Here is a 19,822-nt window from a genome sequence, read left to right on the forward strand (position 1 = left end):
ATTGCTGCAGATCTCCAGAAAACGAAACAAGAGGTGAAAGAGCTACGGGAAACTGTTTCAGGATTACAGCAATTCATCAAAAGAACCATTTTACAACCTGTTGGTGAAGATCCTCCACCCAAAATGGATAACTATCATGAAGATGATGATCCCGAACCAGAGGATCTTCCCATAGTTCAACAACCGATGAATCAAAGGGGCACTCCTAAGAATTCTGGTCTGCCTATTCATCATCCCCAGAGTTATTTCAAACAATCTCCGCTCCCGAACTACAACTATCATAACCATTATGGTAGCGTAGGTTCGGTCGAGCCTGCGGCGTATTATCGTCGTCCCCAACGCGTAGCCGATTGGAAAATCAACAAGTACGCTGGGAATGATGAAGGGACGGGCTGAATGAATTCTTAGAATCTGTGCACCAGTATGCCGAGTCAGAACAGATTTCCGAAGAGGAGTTGTTCAACTCAGCAATACATCTATTCACCGGCAATGCTTTGGCGTGGTATAGAGCTATGCGGTCGCAAAAGTGGTTATATAACTGGAACCATCTAGTTTGCGAGTTGAGGGCGAATTTCGCTACGTTGAGCATGAAAGCATCTCATCGGCGACAGCAGCGAAATGAATCCTTCCAGCAGTATTACCTGGAAATGGAGTCAATTTTCCGAGCTATGACCACGCCATTGTCTCCAAGTGAGAAACTCGATCTGCTTAAGAGAAATCTTAAGCCAGATTACAAACAGTATCTCATCTTGAGGCCGGTGAATACGCTTGCTGAGCTTCTGACTGTCGGCAAATCTTTCGATGCTTCACGAACCCCAATTGACTCCATAGTATTTGGTGGTTCCAAGGAGGTAGCTGCAGTTTCTGAAAATCCGGCTTACAGTGGTTCAAAGCCAACCCAACTGCAGCAGGGAAATGCGAGATTTGCCAGATCAAAGGTTTTTTATAAGAGCGCTCCGGGAGCCTCACAGCCGGCCACTAAGCCACCTCAGAATCTCCCAAAGGATTCGCGAGGGCAGCCGGATAAGAATCTCCATGGGAAAGCGAACAACGAGAATAAACCCACTCAGTCACAGAAAACGGTCATCTCTTTGAATTACCTGGTGGAAAACCATCGTCCACCGCATCTCGGTTCTTGTTACAACTGCGGAACTCGCGGACACGAGCATGAAGAGTGTCAGAAACCAAAGAGAATTTTCTGTGTGCTGTTAAGGATTTAAGTGTGGATTTAAGCTAGTCATACCTCCCGAAGTGCTCCAAAATTTTCGACCTGCCGGCGATGAGGACTATTACGACCCGCTTTCCGTACAAACGATCAGTTTCAATCTGCCTTCAGATAATCGGCCATTTGTCTGGGTTGAAGTTCATGGTTCGAAGTTCGCAGCCCTGCTCGACAGTGGCAGTAATGCCACGATCATGAGCATGCGACTTCTTCAGAGAATTTCCCCCACCGCTTTGAAGGATTTAGATCAACCATGCGAGTTACGCTCGGCTGGTGGTCAGATCATGCCTGTTCAAGGCCAGTGCTATCTTCCTTTCACCTTCGAAAAGAAGACCAAAGCCGTTTGTACCCTCATCGTCGAAAATTTGAGTGTGGATTGTCTGTTGGGGATGGATTTTTGGAGAACCTTTGGAATTACTCCAGAACTACATGAATGTGCTGTGGTTAACCCTGGTCAGATGCGGGTTTTGGGGGTTAATGCTCGAATGAATCGACACTCACTCCAGAACAAGCGCAGTGGGTAGATGAGGTAAAGTCTTTCTTCCAGGGCGTTGTTCCCGGTAAACTGAACACAACCACCTTGACTGAGCACAGGATTGTAATAAAAGAGGAGTTCCGAGGTAAGGATCCAGTAATCCGCTTTCCGTACAAGATGAGTCCAGAAAAACTGTCCAAAGTATGGGTCGAGGTAGACAGATGGCGTTCGATGGTAATCATAGAAGAGTCCGATTCGGAGTGGTCGTTGAATATTGTGGCCGTAACGAAACCCGATAGCTCCATTCGCCTTTGCCTAGACGCTAGGCCCATTCACGAGCGTACCGTACGCGATGCCTATCCGCTTCCGCACCCTGGTCGTATACTAGGCAGTCTTCCGAAAGCTAGGTTTCTGTCGACAATTGATCTGAAAGAAGCTTTTCTTCAGGTCCCGCTAGCGGAAGACAGCCGAAAGTATACAGCCTTCAGTGTGCCTGGTCGCGGAATGTTTCACTTCACCCGATTACCGTTTGGGCTAGTCAATAGTCCTGCGACTCTAGCAAGGTTGATGGACCGGGTTCTAGGTCGAGGCAAACTCGAGCCGTACGTCTTCGTTTACCTCGATGATATCATCGTGGTAAGCGAAACCTTTGAGCACCATGTACAACTTCTCCAAGAGGTTGCCGACTGCTTAAGGAGAGCCAACTTGACGGTAAATCTTGAGAAATCCCGTTTCGGTGTTCCACACTAAAATTTCTAGGCTATTACCTTTCTCGCGACGGCTTGAAAGTCAATCCCGAGAAAATCCAACCGATTCTCGACTACGAGAGACCGATCACGGTAACGAAACTTCGTCGGTTCTTGGGCATGTGCGGATATTACCGCCGATTCATAAATCACTACAGTGAGGTGACGGCGCCGCATACAGATTTGCTCAAAACGAAGTCGAAGAAGATTGGCTGGAACACCGAAGCCGAAAAGGCTTTTTTTGAGATCAAGGAGAAGTTGATCACTCCACCAGTTTTGGTTTCACCGGATTTTTCGAGGGAATTCATCCTCCAAACTGATGCGAGCGACACTGCAGTGGCAGCAGTGCTTGCGCAACAGCATCCCGATGGCGAGAAAGTAGTAGCTTACTTCTCTCATAAGCTTACTACACCGCAACGCAACTACCATGCCACCGAAAAGGAGGGGCTTGCGGTCGTTTTGGCAGTGGAAAACTTCCGAGGCTATTTGGAAGGTTACCACTTTCGACTGGTCACAGATAACTCAGCGATTACCTGGATTATGCAAACCAAGTGGAAGACTGGTTCCCGTCTGAGTCGCTGGAGTTTAGAGCTACAACTCTACGATATGACTATCGAGCATCGTAAAGGCAAAGACAATGTCGTCCCAGATGCTTTGTCTCGTGCCGTGAACGAAATCTCGGCGGTGACAAAGTCCGATTGGTACTGCAGTCTAAAATCCAAGGTAATCGCAAACCCTGATAAGTACTGTGACTTTAAAGTCGAAAGTGGTCAACTGTACAAGTACGTCAGGGATGAGGATGTTCTTTGCGACTCGCGGTTTGGTTGGAAACTGATTCCAGCTCCGGAGTGTCACCCCGATATCATTGAGAAGACGCACGAAAATCTTCTCCACGTGGGGTTTGAAAAACCCTTCATGAAATCAAACTCCGTTATTTCTGGCCAAGCATGGCAACGCAAATAAGAAAGTATTTGCAGCAGTGTGAGACGTGCAAGGAGATAAAAGCTCCTTTTGTTCCGGTCCAACCTGCACTAGGGCAGGCCCGAACGTCAAATTCACCATGGAGGATGATTTCGGTGGACTCAGGGGCCTATAAACGTCAACATTTTGCTTACCAATCATAAATTCATCACGGCGGTAATGTTTCATTCCAAATGCTTACAAAACTTATCTTATTCATTGAAAGTGCACATTGTACTGAAAACAAATGTTGAGCTCTTGTTTTTTCGCATCTAAAACGACATTTACTCGAGAATAAGTCTACCAACAAAATGGGACGTTTACTCTACTCCATTTGTTTTAGGGCAAACCAACCAAAAAGTGGGTACCAGAAACGCTGGTACCAGAATCAATGAGTGGTAGATGGAAAATGTATGGAGTTTGACAGCCACAAGAGCCCCCTGGGTGGACTATATTGGCCCACTCCCAAGAAGTAAACGGAGAAACCAACATTTGCTTGTAGTGCTGGACGTGTTTAGCAAATACGTCATGTTGGCCCCTGTTCGGAAAATCCAAAGCAGCTCGCTTTGTTCCATTCTTCGGGAGCAGTGGTTTAATCGTCACGGGTGTCCTGAAGTTCTTCTGAGCGACAACGCTTCCACCTTCGTGTCAAAGGAGTTTGGTCATTTCCTGAAAGAAAAAGGGGTTAAACACTTGTTGAATACCAAGTACCATTCACAGGCGAACCCGGTCGAACGAGTTAATCGATCGATAAATACCGCTATTCGAGCTTACGCTCGCACAGATCAGCGGGAATGGGACCTCCACATCTCCGACGTGGAGCGGGTTCTCAATACAACTACCCACTGTTCGACCGGGTTTAGTCCTAACTTTACTGTCCATGGTGAAGAAATAGCTTCGGGAGATGACTTCAGTCGAACTTCAGGCGCTTCAGACGACGATCTGAAAGTAAGACACCAAAGGTTAGCGAAGATTCGGGAAATTGTGGTCAAAAATCTGCAAAAAGCTAGCGACAACGTCCGTCATCAGTACAATTTGCGACACCGTAAATTTGCGAAACCTTTTGAAGAGGAGCAACTTGCTTACCGTCGAAATTTGAACCACAACACTTACCCGCGAAAGTTCTTCGTCGGCGCGGTGTTTCTTCCTATGAGTTGGTCGATTCGAATGGGAAGAATCTCGGATTCTGGCCGGCGAATCTTATTAAACCCGCGTAGTCAGTTTTTCCCCGTGGCATAGGTTGATGTCGAATCCCTTTGTTTGGGTACGGGTCACCTGTACTGCCCGCGTCGAAATTCCATATAGCTGCCCCGGTTGCAGCGAACACCACTTTCTGTTTACCGTGACACTTGCCAACACGGTGAACCAGCCGCTTGTAGGCTGGGAAACATTAAAAAAAACCTTACACTATTCCCATCTTCGGGAAGATTCCGTATTCCCATTAGGAAAAAAAACACTTTTGTCCCTCTTCAGCGGGGATTTTCACGTTGGAGTCTCTTCCTTCTGCAGGGGAAGGACCCAAACACACGACCGAGGGCGTTTTCGGAACGAAAACCCTCTCAAAATCGACGAAAACGAATAAAATTCGCGGTTCGCGGCGAATCGCGACGTCGCAACCGATTTGTTTTTATTTACTGTTTTCTGTCATTCTCTTTTCCCCTCCCGACTGAGTAACGTCATCAAAGGAATCATTTCTACTCTGTTCCTTGTGACACTCCTCAGCAGGGGGGATCTATCTGTCAAGCATCGTGTAACCAACATATTCGGCAATATGGCGTTTGTTTTGGTTTTGGTTCTGTTTGGTCACGAAACTGATCGATGTGAAATATTATAGAATTAAAACGTTTTTTATCAAAACTCGAGAAACCGCGGAAAAACTTTCACGAATGTGTTGTGCAGTGATTTTTCCCCCATTATTGTTCCTAGTTACAACGTCATGGACCAACAAACGTCATGGACCAGAGTTGATCTGCGATAACGCACACATATATGAAATTTGACAGCAGTGAATCCCCTCTGCTCCTCAGTGAGGGAGCGCGTGAAGTTAGCCCAGTCACTGTTGTTGCGCGTAGCGCTTAGTGAGAAGACACTGGGCAAAATCTTCACATTACCTTCATACCAAAATCACAGCACCGCATGAAATATAATGTTTTAATTCGATTTTAATTATTTATTATTATTAATTGTCCAATTTTAACCTGTTTTTACGTCTTTATTAATGTGTTGGCGTCAGGATCATTCTTCTGATTCTTAGAGGAATCAGAACGAACTAGACTGATTCCCAAGGTCTTGCTCAAACGACTCCCTTCGAGTCATTCTTGATGCAGTAAAGACCAACCTTAGCGTCCTGTGTTGTCCAGTTGTTTCAGTGTTTGGAGGGAGTAAGTTTAATTTTGACCGCTTGCGGGATTTTGTAAATGTGTTGTTCGCGCGGGCCAAAATGTTGATGGATGTGTGATTCACTTAAGATGAATTTGGGAATGGATTGAAACCATAATTGTAGAGTTGGTATGAATACTGAAACTGGATCAAAAAGATAATAACACGCGTTCCGCTGCGAATGGCCTAAGGTGATTTGCAGAACTTTAGGGTCGGAATGCTGAACCTGATAAGTCGTGGTCAAGGATGGATACCTTGGTTCACCCATTGACACCTGAGTGTGAGAATGGTGAGCTGTTACCACTCGTTGGCAAGGCCCAGCTCTTGACCTGTAGACAGATTTGAAGCCGAAGCACCGATTTATAATATGTCGCGTCGATTCATATACCTGATTGTGACATGTTTATTGAATTGTGGAAAAAGTTTGTAGTGTAGTTTAATTTTATTTTGCATGTTAATTTATTTATTTATATTATTAATTTTAATTCGTTATTTATTATTGTATCGGTGATAGAGATTTAAGAATAAGTAAAAAAAAAAATTGTAGACATTTTTTTTCTCCTCGGTGTGGGCGAGATTGCAACCCTCGAGGTTGCAATTACCCCAAATTTGTGTAAAAAACGCCGAGCGTGTAAATATATGTTGCTTGTCAGTTGTGTGTAGGAGTTGTTTTCGTTTTGATTTTGCTCGTTGTGGCAAGCAACATACTCGCCACTGCATGTTAATTTTAATTCGTAGTTTACTCGTTAGATTTTATTCAAAAGTTTGTGATAAGTGTTTTAGGGTTTAAATTATCGGGGTGAAATGTCTCGCGAGTAAAATAAAAGTAGGTTCCGTTTCTCCTCCCGGAGCAGAAAAAAGGCGAAGCATAACCGGCGAAAGTGATGGCTAAAACGTCAGCCGGTTTGTTTTGATGCTACGCCAGAGGAGATCGCTCTGTACCGCCGAAGAGAAAAGACGCGTTTTGTTGGAAAAAGGAGTTTTGGCCGGTAAAACCTGAAGACCGTGACTACGTGACCGTGAACCAACGCGAGTCGGAGTGCCGTTTTCGATACCGCCGGGAAGTGAAACCGTGTGTGTGCCCCATCGTGAAATACACCCCGTCAGTGCGGTAAAAAAAGCTGTCACAGAGTGCTGGATCGCCACGCCAGCAGCGAGCAGCCTGAATAGTTCACGGCCAATGGCTCGAGTTCACCAACCCGCCATTGCGACGAATCGGCGAGGAGGGCGGAAGAGTAGGTTAGTGCTAGGTTTTCTTTTCTGTTTTCTATTTATTTTGTTTTATTTTATTTAATTGTTATTTATTTATTTAGTTGTCCTAATTAAATTTTATCTCCACCCAATCTAACCCTCTTTTGGTAAAGTACCCCTATGCTACACCGCCCGCCGGGTAAATCGGCCCCGTTAAAGCTGGGGTGGTAAGCGATAACTTACAAACTGCAAGTAAAGAGGAACCATATCGTAATGTTCGTAAAATACTGTAATGTCTAGAATGAACATACAACCCTAAAAACATTGGTCTAGCCATCCTCTATTGAGGGTGTAACTACATACTTAGACATACGTAACACTGGCGATTTTTTTTGGTACTCTTTGCCCCACATCACCCGCTGCCAACACCAGTATGAACTGATCGACGAAAATGAACGGAATGAATTTTCTTCACCGCGGCTCTATACTCGAGCCCTCAACAAAATCCCTTACGAAACTGTCAAAAAGTTATTTACAAAATCAGTGCTGCATTTTTCGAGTGGGAACGAGACAAATGCAGGGCTGCGCAGGTACACAACCTCCATAAACCACTCAAACAGAGGTTTTTTTCACAGAGGTTGGTACTTTCGAGTAGTTCATTTTGTACCAACTTTTTTGGAAGATTTCTTCCTGAGTGTTACGTATGTCTTATGTATGTGGTGTAACTATCATTTTTATACAATAAATAAGTCATTCATATATTGCCCCGGAATGGGGCGAGTAAGAACACAAATCATTCGACTTCGTTTTTCTTGTTCTGATGAAAAATTCTAGTTTTATTTTGGAGAAAAAAAAACAAAAAAACGTTAAAATAGTATTCAAATAGCGGGAATGTTCGGTTCATTACTACATGTTTGTCGAAGCAAAGCCTTGGTGTCTACATTCCGATTCGGAACTCGACCTTCTGTTTATTCATACATAGACTTCGTAGCCAACTGTTGTACAGGACAATTGCGGGGCTAGCGCTGCGATCCTACTGACACTAACAGTCTCTCCTGAGCCGGGACTCGAACCTACGACGACAGGCTTGTTAGATCAGCATCGTACCTCGAGACCAACTGGGAGATTGCACTGTACTGTTTCTATTCACCCCTTTTTACGGTTAGTGTGAATACTATACAGTACAATACAGTATTTTTTAATGCGGAAATATGTAGGTATAGTGCAAAACTTTGTTTAAAAAATCGTCGTAAAAACCGTGGGGCTGGCACTATGATCCTTATTTATCTTATCAATCATACGAAGGCCTGTGTGGCCTTTGCTATATCTAATAGCGAATTTCTTTATTTCACCAGCTAACCTGGTTTTATCCTGGAGCCAACCTAACTGCTATCGGAACCCTTCTTTATTCGTTTGATTTTGACTCAATATTAACCTGGCGTGCTACCTGATGCTTATTGTATAATTGGACAGTTTTAGTCCACCACTGCACGTGCTTAGTTCGTAAACAATTATCTGGCATCTCTTTCTTGCTTGCGTCGTTAATCGCGGTGTCGTTTCTTTATTCCTGGATAGATTTGCACCATTTGCACCGACCCAGTGTAATAAAAGTGGTTGCATGGGCTGTGAAGATTTCCTTCCACTTGGTCGATACTATTCGGGTTATTCGCGTTGAAAGAGATTTTGAAGGCTGTTCGCACCTACGTGAACACGCATATGTAATTGTCAAAATGTGCGTGATGACAAAAGCAAAAATATTTCCTTCCTTCTTTTTCGCATGCAAAAACCAAACAAATATCAGCAACACCGTCAACGCGAATTATATACTAGTTAAAATCCTTAGCACTATTTTATCATGTAAAATAGAGCAAGGTTTACGCCTAATTGGGCACAGGGCAAAAGTAGATTCAGGGACAAATCCCTGAGGAATAAACTCACTCACCTAAGAACTTTGCACAGAAAATATCCGTACAAACCGTGACTGCTACCTGGACTCAGCTTCCAATTGATAGAACAACCGCAATCCAAAGGCAAATCAGGAACAAGGAGATCCAAAGGCCAACGTCCTAAAAATGGGTATTCGGAGCTGGCAGTAAAAAGCACTGTTCAAGTTGACTGTTAGAAAACTAATGACGGTGCCGGCCGTCTCTTTATTGGGTTTACTTAGATTCCTAGCACGATGTGAGTTCTATCGAATGTGCAAAGGTTTGTTTGTAACATACGTTACACGTTTGAATATGTCGACAATTCTGTTATTTCGATATGGCGTATGCCACAGATACCTGATGAGCAGATTTGATCACAAACCAAAGACTTTTAATGTGATTTTGATTATAATGCATCATATATTTCCAGATTTTCCAGATTGTGCGCGATTCTTTTCATATTTGCACAAAACTTCTCAAAATGTGTGCACCGATTTTTTTTTTCGAAATTCAAGTAGAACACGTAAAATTTTTTCTGGTTTTCGAACATAGGAACCACCTTTAAAAAACATCTGGCATCTCTGGCCTTTCGAAATGTCAATCGCGTTTCAGCCTCGCAGAATGGAGTGGTGTTGTTGAAGAAAGAACGGCAAAAGTGAAAATAAGTCCCGTAATAATGCAAGCCTCGTAAGGCCCTTCCGTACGCAGCTAGATACTAGTACAAATGTGGCAAAACTATAGTTTCGCGTTGGAAATTTGCGATTCCGGAGTATGAGACGCGGATATATTTACAAGGTGTCAGCTTAAATGTACAGGAATACACTAATCCTAATAGTGCAGCGAAGATGTTTACGAAAAAGTCCAACATTGATCTAAAAAAGTCGACAGCAAAAATTCAAGACAGCAAGAAGGATTCCACGGCACGATTGCGACATTTGAAAACGATTTTAGGTAAGTGACGGTAACATACTAGTGAAAAGACCCTTGGGGAAAGGTTTTCCCGCAGCAGATCGTAACATTTGGCAAAAGCGAACGAAATTTGCATATTGTGGTTCCCCATGTACCTTTCTCTATTGGTTGTATTGTGTGTTTTTTCATGGTATTATACCACCACACGTAGACAAACCATTTACACTAATTGGAATGATGTTGCCAGAATGAATGGAATACTTGCAGTCAGTTTGTTTATGTTTAGTTCAAACTAGTTTTTTAGTTATGCTCTTTAAACCTAGTCCTAGGTCGACAAATTCTTATATACAAAAAAAAACTTCCATTAAATTGCAAAATTTTAGGAAAAATGCGACGATTGGGCAAAAAACCGCTAGAACTAATACTTCCTTATTTCAAGTACTATGCGAAATGATGATTTCACAGTCTTTCAAATTGCACTCGTCGCGCTCATAAACTTGTCAATAATTTCAATCACGTTTCGGTCACCCGAAATAAAGCAAATAAAGCGCAGCAAACGACAGGTTGAAAGAAGGGGCGAAGAAATCAATCGAATAGAATCTAAATAAAAGTAAATTCCAATGAAAAAGTTGGAAGAATACAAATGAGTCGTCATTCGGACGTGTGAAGTAGATGTTGAGAAGATTGGGAATAGCTCATAAGCCTTACACAGATCTAATTATCTAATTGTTATCACCACGGAAGTAACAGCCCACTAACAACTCATCATATGTATATGTTTTCTATTTTTCTCGTTTTTTAGAACACGTGGACAGTGAGGAGGCCAAAAATCTGTTCGAAGCGAACTACAGCCATGTCTATTACATTCTGTACGATACCTTCGTACAAGCGGAAACTAATCTACGCCAACGAGGTAAGCTCATCAATCACTAGCTAATTAATCAGCCACTAGGAATTCAAATTTAACCAGTGCCCTTCGCTACGACATTGTGTGCTCTACTGACATTCACGGAATTTGAAAAAAAAAAACAACAACATTTTTTAGTTCTATTGTGGCTCTAAGGGGTAAAAATTTTACCAAATTCGGTACCTGATGTTGAATAACAATTTTAATTCTTTACTTTTCCGCTGCTTTCGGGTGTTTCTGGATACGGTGAAAAATGATTCATGTAAAAAAAAATGCAGAACAATCATTCCACATCGGTAAGTGATGGGTTCTGTTGATTTTGCTTGTACCTACACTTTTTTTTCTTTTTTTTTATGGAAAGTTTTGAATTTGATTGTTTAAATCATTCATACAGCATGCCCCGGTTTGCTTCAATCCTCTCTACTGATTGCAGTCAACGGTAACCAATGGGTTTTATCTACTGTTTGTTTTAGTGCTTGAATTGATTGATTTTCAAATTCTCAAATCTCGAGGTCTTCCAATGCTTGATGAATTGTTTAGTAATCACAGCTTAGATGAGTTGTTGAAAAATGAATAGTTACAGACGTTTGAAATCAAAAGTATTTTAATAATACATACATCAATATATGGTTATAATATTAGTAAAAAATCGTAGGCCAGTGGATTACCTTTGTTCGAGACAAAATATTTCTGATTCTGAGATAACCTTTTCGAGATAAAGGATTAAAAATTAACTTTTTTGTAATGCAGAATCTTTACTCGATTATACAATTTTTTACGTTGACAACTCCTTCGATGTTACATTAAGTTTTCATCTATTCCAGCTAGAATTTATTTTATTTACGAGTTACGCAAATTGCAAGTTGAAGTAACTTCGCTTGCAGATTAATTTACACGCAATCGCTTATACCTTCTCTTCGAATTTTCGAAGCTCCCGTAATGATTATTCACAACTTCTAAATTGATCCTTGAGAGTCTTTTTAGACAGCTTAACATTAGTATCAGTTTTGTTAAACCTTGCCTTGAGCTTAATCATATGAGACGCAGAACAGGTTGAACAGTCAAGTCTCCACTGATCGAATCTGCATCCTATTCTATATGAACATCACCAATAGTTTTACATATCATCATCCCGCTCAACTCCTTGCTTCTACTTTTTTTCCTATATTTCTTGTAACAAAAAAGAGTAGTTTTGCTTGTTTTATTTGCTAACTTTCTCGCGTTGTCTGTCTCAACAGTTGGCTTTTTCATTCTTTTCACTTCATGTTTCTTTTTAAACTAGTCTTTATTATATGAGTGTCATTTATCTTTCATCAGTCCACAAAACGCACCGCGAGGAACTGGATGGATCTTTGTGGTTGTTAAGCAAGATCCTGTGCCTGCTGCCGGAGCTGATCGCTCGCCGTTGGCAGGTTCACTCGCTCGGGCGAATTCTAGCCAAGCTGCTGCACTATGGCAACAGTGTCAAACTGCGCAAGGAGGGCGTCCGGTACTTTATGCTGTGGTACCAGGCACTGGGTGACAATGCGCCCCCGTTCGTGCACGGTATGTTCACCGAGTTGGTCCCCGGACTGACGGTGCCTCAGAAGGGCAAGGTGGGTCCCCTATCGTCGGAGTCGGAATTTATCGCAACGGACGTCCTCAATCATCCAAACATGAAGGGAGAACTAGGCGGATCAGTTTTTCATGACACTGGAGCGCATCCAGTAAAGTCGCCAGAGATTCAACCGCTGATTCCACCCGGTTCAAACGAGAGAACAGCCGCGCCTGACCCGCGCGATGGATTGGAGATCCTGCTGGACAGTATGGTTCAGTCGAGTGGTTGTCTTAAGTGGAGAGACAATTCGCCACAAAAACACATCAAAACGTTAAACTTTCTCCTCAGCAAGTTTCGCGAACAGTATCTGCCAGTCTTCTGCCCTAGCTTCGATTATTCCACATCGATTTACGAACCCAAATTGGATTTACCTGCGATGAGAAACATTTCCAAGCGTGAAGAAGTGATGAGCTCTTGTGTTGTAGTCCTGGTGATCTGGATAGCGAAATACACCCACGAAAGGCATGTCAGTGCCAAACTGGATAACGTTCAAATCGACGAGGAAGGCATCGGTGAAAATGCATCGCTTCTGTCAAATCTGCGGCACATGGGTTACACCCAAACACAGCTGATGCGAGATGTTCTGTATTCAAGCCGAGAAACGATAAACTTTGTCCACGAGATCTACCGCCAGGCGTTCTTGATGTCGTTCACATCGAAAAGTCAAATTGAAGCGATGCGCATCGCCATATCCGTCTATCGGGACTGGATGAGTACAATTCCACCGCCACCGTTTCTGCTGGAACCGGACTCTAGTGAAGCTTCCTTGAACAGCAGCTCCGGTGAATTGCATCAGGGGGGACGTCCGAGCAGTCAGCGACTGCGAACGGACTCCTATCTGGGAGCGATTAGCAAGGAGAACATTATGATACGAGCTGGACTGCAGAATGTTCTGCAGGTGTTTGTGACGAACGCAGTGAACGTGTTTATGGTCAACACGGCACACCTAAACATACATTTTCAATCGAAGACCAACAGCGATGGGTTCGCCACTCCGCTGGACGAACAAACGGACATCTGCAAGCGGGTGCTGAACATTTATCGAACGATGGTGATGAAAACACGTATGGAAGGCCGCACCTGGGAGCAGTTGCTCTTGGTTTTACTACAGGTAAGTTTTGTGCACTACATTTAGTTCATTTTTGTAATTTAAACTATCCCATCTCCTCCGCAGGTAACATCTGTAATCCTCCAGAATTCCCCTCCGAATGCAAAGAAAAACAACCTGGGTGGTCGGTTGGCTCAGCCGATATTTCAAACGCTGATCGTCACCTGGATAAGGGCCCACACGAACGTGAATGTGAACCCCGGACTGTGGGATAAATTCCTCAAGGTGTTATCCTCGTTGACGCACCGAGAAGAGCTGATAGTCGAGTGGGACAAAACGATGCAAACCCTGACGCGAGTACTAGCTAGACAAGTCTATAATATCAATCTGTCGGACTTGCCGCTGGATCGGCTGGCGGAACAGAAGGGCAAGAGGAAACGCGGGACACCTTCGAACTGGACGCAAAGTTCGAATGCGACGCAGTGCGAAAAACCGGACGGTTCGGTGGCACAGTGCAATAGCAACGGGAAGAATTCGGTGGAGGATGCCGGTGGGGAGGAAAACAGAATGCCCGGTCACGGGCATGTGATTAGAAGCATTCCAGGTACTCCCTCACTAAACAGAAGCTACAGCGAAGGCAGTTTGGCCCCTTTCCGGAAGGCTCGAACTCGACGAAGAGTTCGGAACAAACATCACTCACAGACCCAGCAGCATGTAGCGTCGCTACCGATGACCGTGGAACATTCGTTGAATCGAATGTTATCCAACACATCCGGTGGGGGATTGAGTATTAGCAACGAGAACTTGGAGCTATCCAGGTTTTCCCAGTGTGAAGAATCATTGATGATGGGACCGCCGACGATTCGAAGAGCCTTATCGTTGGACTCTATACGGCCTCCGCCTAGCAAAGGTCGAAGTGCGGGAAATGATAGTGACAGTTATAGGGGAGGATCGAGAAGTCCCTCGCCTACAGCTTCCAGCGGAATTGAAAGCGGTTCGATTAAAGATTCTCCCATGCAAATAGACGTTTTGACTGCTGACAGCTCAAGCATTGATACACAGGATGAAAATAGTGCTGTATCAGCTGACAGAAGATCCATTCTATCGGGTGGAACGGCACGGGGATGGTTACCCGACGTGGCAGCAGTTATGTGGAGACGAATGTTGGGCGCTCTTGGCGATGTAAACAAAATTTTGAATCCCAAATTGCACGCACAAGTTTTTCAGTATCTCGTGAGTATAACGGAAAGTTTAATCAAGATTCGAATGAACCAAGGAATTTCACTGGATGGCCAGCCGGTTCCAGCACCTTCGGTGCTAGTACCTCCGATTGCACTTGTTGCGCCCTGGTGTTACGGCGCCCTAACGCTAGATGGCCAATACAACCAGGGAAAGTTGTACGCTATGCAATTGCTCTGTACGATAGTGAAAGCGGGTGCATCGCTAGGAAACAATCAACTTCCATTGTTCTATCATGCTCTTCATCAGGCACTTTCTGGGGAAGACCGCGCAATGGCGTACACCGCTTTGAGGTACCTAGGTGGGCCGAGATTTCTCAGTTTGTTACTGCCCGGTCATACTTTGCTGTTGTTGGATCTTGTGCATGCATCTACGATCGTGTTAACTTCCTCTGAAACCGGACCGCACGCCCCCAGGTCTCAAGTGGCAGGACTGTTGGGTTCCTTACTGTGCTTTCCCAAAACATCGCTTCCCGGACCAGTTCTGCAGCCTTCGGAACCGAACATTGATCTAATGGAATGTCCAGATCTTCAGGAACATGTACTGAACATCGTACTCCGGTGTGCACGTCGAGAACCTACGGCAAAAGCAAGATCGATTGCAATAGCCTCCCTAGGCCAATGGATTCTTCAGAATCTCACCAATCCGTCCGCGTTCCAAACATCGCCCGGGCCGGAAGCGACCACCTTCAAGCAACGTATTCCTCAGCATCATTCCAGCTCAACTTCAACTGCGTCTCGTGGTGAGGAACTTACCGTCAATCCACGCATTCGAGAAGCCTTCCAGGTGCTGCTACAAGCACTCCAATTCAAGCATCGTATTATCGCCCGGCTGGCCTCGGAAACACTTAAACTGTGCGCTGAACAGGGTAAACGCATCGAACGAATCGATCGTTTACCGCAAATTATCATCGACACGATTTGTCTTTCGCTGGAAATCCAGAACGTACCCCATCCGAAGGAATCCGATAAGACCGTACTAACTTCTCTACTGCTGACGCTGGGGGAATTCTGTATGTCCTTTTCCGTGCAAACGCTCCAACGGCCTAAAAGCTCCGAATCGGACGAATCCCTTATCGAGGTGGTATTTAAAGTACTCCACAAAATTGCGATGGGTATTCAGAACGGCGAGCGAATCAAGCTATTCACGACGGATGAAGATTTCGATATGAGCATCACCGTAGATGATGTTCGGGAGCAGAATTCGTCGATGGAGCTCACCTATCAAACTTCCGAAACAATTGCCAACTGTCAGTCTGCGATTCGTCTGTGTGCCAAAACGGTGGCGATGCATTTGATCACCAATCTGGGTCATTTCCCTATGGGCATTGGAGCAACCCGACTCAGCTCGATGGTTGATGAACAGGATGATCTGATCGGCAACAGCATTAGTACATTACAGCGGGAAAATTCGCTTGGTAACCGAGATTCGATGGACCTGGGAGCTTCACAGGTATTGGCTTCCCCGAACCTTCAGCTACTGATGTTAAGTCCAGAATTGGTGGCAAGTTTCATCGAATTATCCGCCCTAAAGTTGCCAGGAGGAGGAGCTACAGCTGGTTTGATAACGGCAAACAGGCAAGTGCGTTTGTTGCTAAGAGATCTCAACGGTAAGGCCTGCTGGGATGCATCGATACTTTACAAAGAGCCAAGTCTCAGTAGCAGCGAAGACACCAGCCGACAGTTGAAAGAATCATCACCAAATAGTGAAAGACCCAGTTCAGCTTTTCAATTCCGAACGGACGGAGGTTTTTCCCGAATTATGACCGGGGCAGTCGCTTCGATTGATCCCATGATGTCGACGATCGGGCTACCGATAGCACCGCTGCGGCACACTCTTCGTCACAGACCTGTTCATCAGCTGCCAGTGGCTAAGGATCTTGCACCAGACCTTGACCAATTGGACGATCTGTTGCAGTATATTGGCTACACCAGTCCGGAATGTTTGGATGCCTGTGGGGTACCACTGAATACAGCAGGTCCATCTCCGCTGGGTGCACCTCTGGAAGCTCAAACAATTTCCATTATTCTAAACCAGCGAGCTCTTGAAACGGAGTATATTGTAAGACAAAATGCTGCGGTAGGCCTTCTGAGTGAATCACCAGCCTACAACGTTGGAGGTTCCGTAGCTTATGCATCCTTTATTGACGATAATGTCCCGACAGCCGCACAGTTCGTTACTAGCGGAATAATGACGAGCAGGTTCAACACTTCCTCTACTGTGGAACGACTAACAAGCTCGAATAGCGAAACGAAATCATTCCAGTTTGGTCGAATACTTTTCAGCCAACTTGGTCTCGCTGGTTGGGAACGACGTAAACGTACGCACTTGTTGCAACGTACGGATAAGCTGTTACGAGAGCTACGAAATCTTGACAATCAGAAATGTCGCGAAACGCACAAAATGGCCGTCATCTATGTTGCCAATGGGCAGGAAGATAAGGGTAGCATTCTGAGAAATTCATGCGGAAGTAGCACTTATGAAATGTTCGTTTCGGCACTCGGTTGGGAAGTGGAGCTGGAGTCGCATAACGGATTCTTGGGAGGTCTACCGAGACAAGGCTGCGGTCAAACCGCTCCGTATTATGCGACTCCCTTTCTGGAGGTTATCTATCATGTTTCGACCCGAATGCCATCCGATAGTTCTGAGGCTATTCTGAATAAAACTCGCCATCTGGGCAACGACGAAGTTCACATTGTGTGGAGTGAACACAACCGCGACTACAGACGGGACATTCTACCAACGGAGTTCTGTGACGTACTGATTGTGATCTATCCGATGAGAAGTGGACTATTTCGGGTGACGATCAACAAGAAACCAGACGTACCATGGTTTGGACCTTTGTCCGACGAAATGGTAGTGGGGGGATCGTGCTTGGCTAGTTTAGTTCGAGCGTCCGCCATCAATGCGAGCCGGGCCAAGAGAACTTCGCTGCCGCTGTATCAACAATAGTGAGTTTACGAGTTTAATTTGAGGTTGTTTCGTGATTTTAAGCGAGGCTTCTTACGCTTTCTAGCTACGAGGAGCGTAACCGTTCGCTGGAAACGGTGGCGATGCGGCATCGTGAGAGCAACACCTTCGAAGATTTCACCGCCCGAATTTTTAGCCCCATTCCTCCGAAGAACACTGTTACTGGGGGCGCGAATGTGAGCTCACCCGGAATTACTGGCGGAGCACCGCTGGCAGCTGCACTCATCGATCATCACAGCCGGACCACGTCCAAGAGTAAGTAGGATTTTGTATTTTTTCTCATCTAGAAATGTGGTTTGAAAATCAGTGCCGAAATTTCTATTTTTGATAACGAGGTTTAACAGTTCTCTAAACTTAATTTTCTATAAGTTAGGATTCATGTTCTCATAACTTGAATCCATCATGACGATCAATAAAAGCAGCTTTAACTCACACTAACTCCAATCGCTGCAGCTTGGATCCACCATCCGGAAATCGTAGCGACCGCTCGTGAGGTCACTCAGCAAACGGTGATGGCTTCGGTTTCGTTGGACCAGCCCTCGCCACGTCCGCTGCGCAAGCTGCACCATCCTTTCAAGCCTGCGGTCACAAAACCACCCAAAACAGCGCCACCGCCTGTACCGTCGACAATCGGTCTACAGACTGCTGCTGTTGCTGCAGTAGCTCATCATCCGTTCGGTGGTACCTCCGGTACACCACCCGACAGTCCCACCCTGCCCGGTCGGTCCAAGTTCAAATGAGACTGGTGGTAGCTTCTGGCTAGTACTAGCAGCAGTGAAGAAGATCTGTACATCGCCACGGAGCACCAAAAGAAGCAGCATTCGCCACCGCTTCGAAGTCCGCTTATGGAAAAGGTGGGCATTTCCGTTTGCTTTTGCGGCAAGTAAGCTCTGCGGAGCATTTGCAAACGAAAACGTTTAACTTTTTCCCCAACTCCCGTAGATGACGCAATCTTACAAGCGATAAAAAGATATAGCTTTAACGAAGGAAATTAACTCTTGCTGACAAGGGCAGCACGGGAAACTAAATCAAAACAAGTATCAATACTTACACAATTGTGAGAATTAGAGCGTCCAATATTTTTTTTTATTATTCACTTATTTATCATTCTTGTTTGATTTTATTACTTGCGTTAAAATTCTGTTGTATTTAATTTTAATATCAAAATCGGCAGCACACGTATCTCGGTCCGTTTTGAACCACATCATATAATGATAACCTAGAACCGTACCGTTGCGGTCAAAAATACTTTTACGTTATTCTCTCCACTCTTTCGAAGTATTATTCAAAGTTAGTGTAAGCAGTTGAGTTAACTTATTGTTTGACAAAGTCCCACGAGCTTGACATACCTAATATATTAACGCGAAGGAAGGAGGTTTATGAGAACGATTTGTTGGTTGTTGCGAAACAAAGGCAGGATTGAAAATACTGTTCTCGTGTCTCAATTCCCGATTGCATTCGTTATTTATTATTAATAGAACTAAATTATAACAGAAGTAGAAATGTGTCCTTTCCCTTATACCTTTTCTATAGTGTAAAGCTGTGAGGAAGCACGTAGATAAGAACAATTAATATACGCAAACACTTGAAATAGGAATGAGAACTACGACTAATATTTAAACATGGGAATGGTGACAGGATAGAATTAAGTATGTAACAACAGCATTTTTTGATATAAAGAATCGGTAGGTAGGAGAAGTAATGAGCTCGAATTGGCGATTTTTTACAAGTTGGATCACGAACAGAGCAAAAATACGAAATGCTAATACAGTTAAACGATGTAATAGTGGCTAACAGCCTAACAAGTTGACAAATTTTTCTAATCAGTTTTGTTTAGAACAAGAAGAAGAAAAAAAAAACCTGTAGTGGTCAAAGACGTTCGCTCTTAATACATTTCCTGATCCTTACTATTCAAATAAAATCAAAAATTATCATACTAATGAAGAAACCCGTTATGGAGTTACTTATTAACTGTGTTTGCATTTCTATATTTTTTTTTCTACAGGTTTTTAACTCTATGATATTCTGTCTGCAAAATATCACTGCTACTGAGAGGGAGGCGGCTGGCATGGTGAGTATCTTTTTTTTTAGTAAATTCGCTGAAGTTCACGGAAAATGGAAAGTTTCGTTTACCGTATTCAATAAATGATCTTTTTTGTGGAAACACCGAAATGTGGGTAATTGGATCGATTTACAGATGAATTATGCGTTTTATCGGGTTATCGGTGTGTTATTTTTAATTTATGCTAGCCTA

At 44.1% G+C, this 19,822-nt stretch overlaps 1 protein-coding gene and 1 long non-coding RNA gene across 4 annotated transcripts; one reads left to right on the plus strand and one right to left on the minus strand.

Moving 5' to 3' along the window:
- Positions 1-759: 759 nt before the first annotated feature.
- Positions 760-5,027, minus strand: LOC129732461 (uncharacterized). The gene is made up of 3 exons (XR_008729261.1): positions 4,517-5,027; positions 4,274-4,345; positions 760-4,072 (listed from the first exon to the last, which is right to left on the minus strand). It is a non-coding gene; the product is annotated as an uncharacterized LOC129732461 (long non-coding RNA).
- Positions 5,028-9,512: 4,485 nt separating this feature from the next.
- LOC129730987 (probable Rho GTPase-activating protein CG5521) lies at positions 9,513-19,539 on the plus strand. 3 transcript variants are annotated; one of them, XM_055690663.1, is made up of 8 exons: positions 9,513-9,849; positions 10,610-10,720; positions 10,993-11,010; positions 11,109-11,153; positions 12,032-13,422; positions 13,486-17,549; positions 17,615-17,823; positions 18,022-19,539. In XM_055690663.1, exons 1-8 carry the CDS (start codon positions 9,744-9,746, stop codon positions 18,306-18,308), a joined length of 6,231 nt encoding a protein of 2,076 aa, XP_055546638.1. In that variant the 5' UTR covers positions 9,513-9,743; the 3' UTR covers positions 18,309-19,539. The 3 variants fall into 3 exon arrangements, with proteins under 3 accessions (XP_055546638.1, XP_055546648.1, XP_055546657.1); XM_055690673.1 differs by lacking the exon at positions 11,109-11,153; XM_055690682.1 differs by lacking the exons at positions 10,993-11,010; positions 11,109-11,153.
- Positions 19,540-19,822: the final 283 nt, after the last annotated feature.

Source organism: Wyeomyia smithii, chromosome 1, assembly GCF_029784165.1.
Source record: "Wyeomyia smithii strain HCP4-BCI-WySm-NY-G18 chromosome 1, ASM2978416v1, whole genome shotgun sequence".
NCBI lineage: Eukaryota > Metazoa > Arthropoda > Insecta > Diptera > Culicidae > Wyeomyia > Wyeomyia smithii.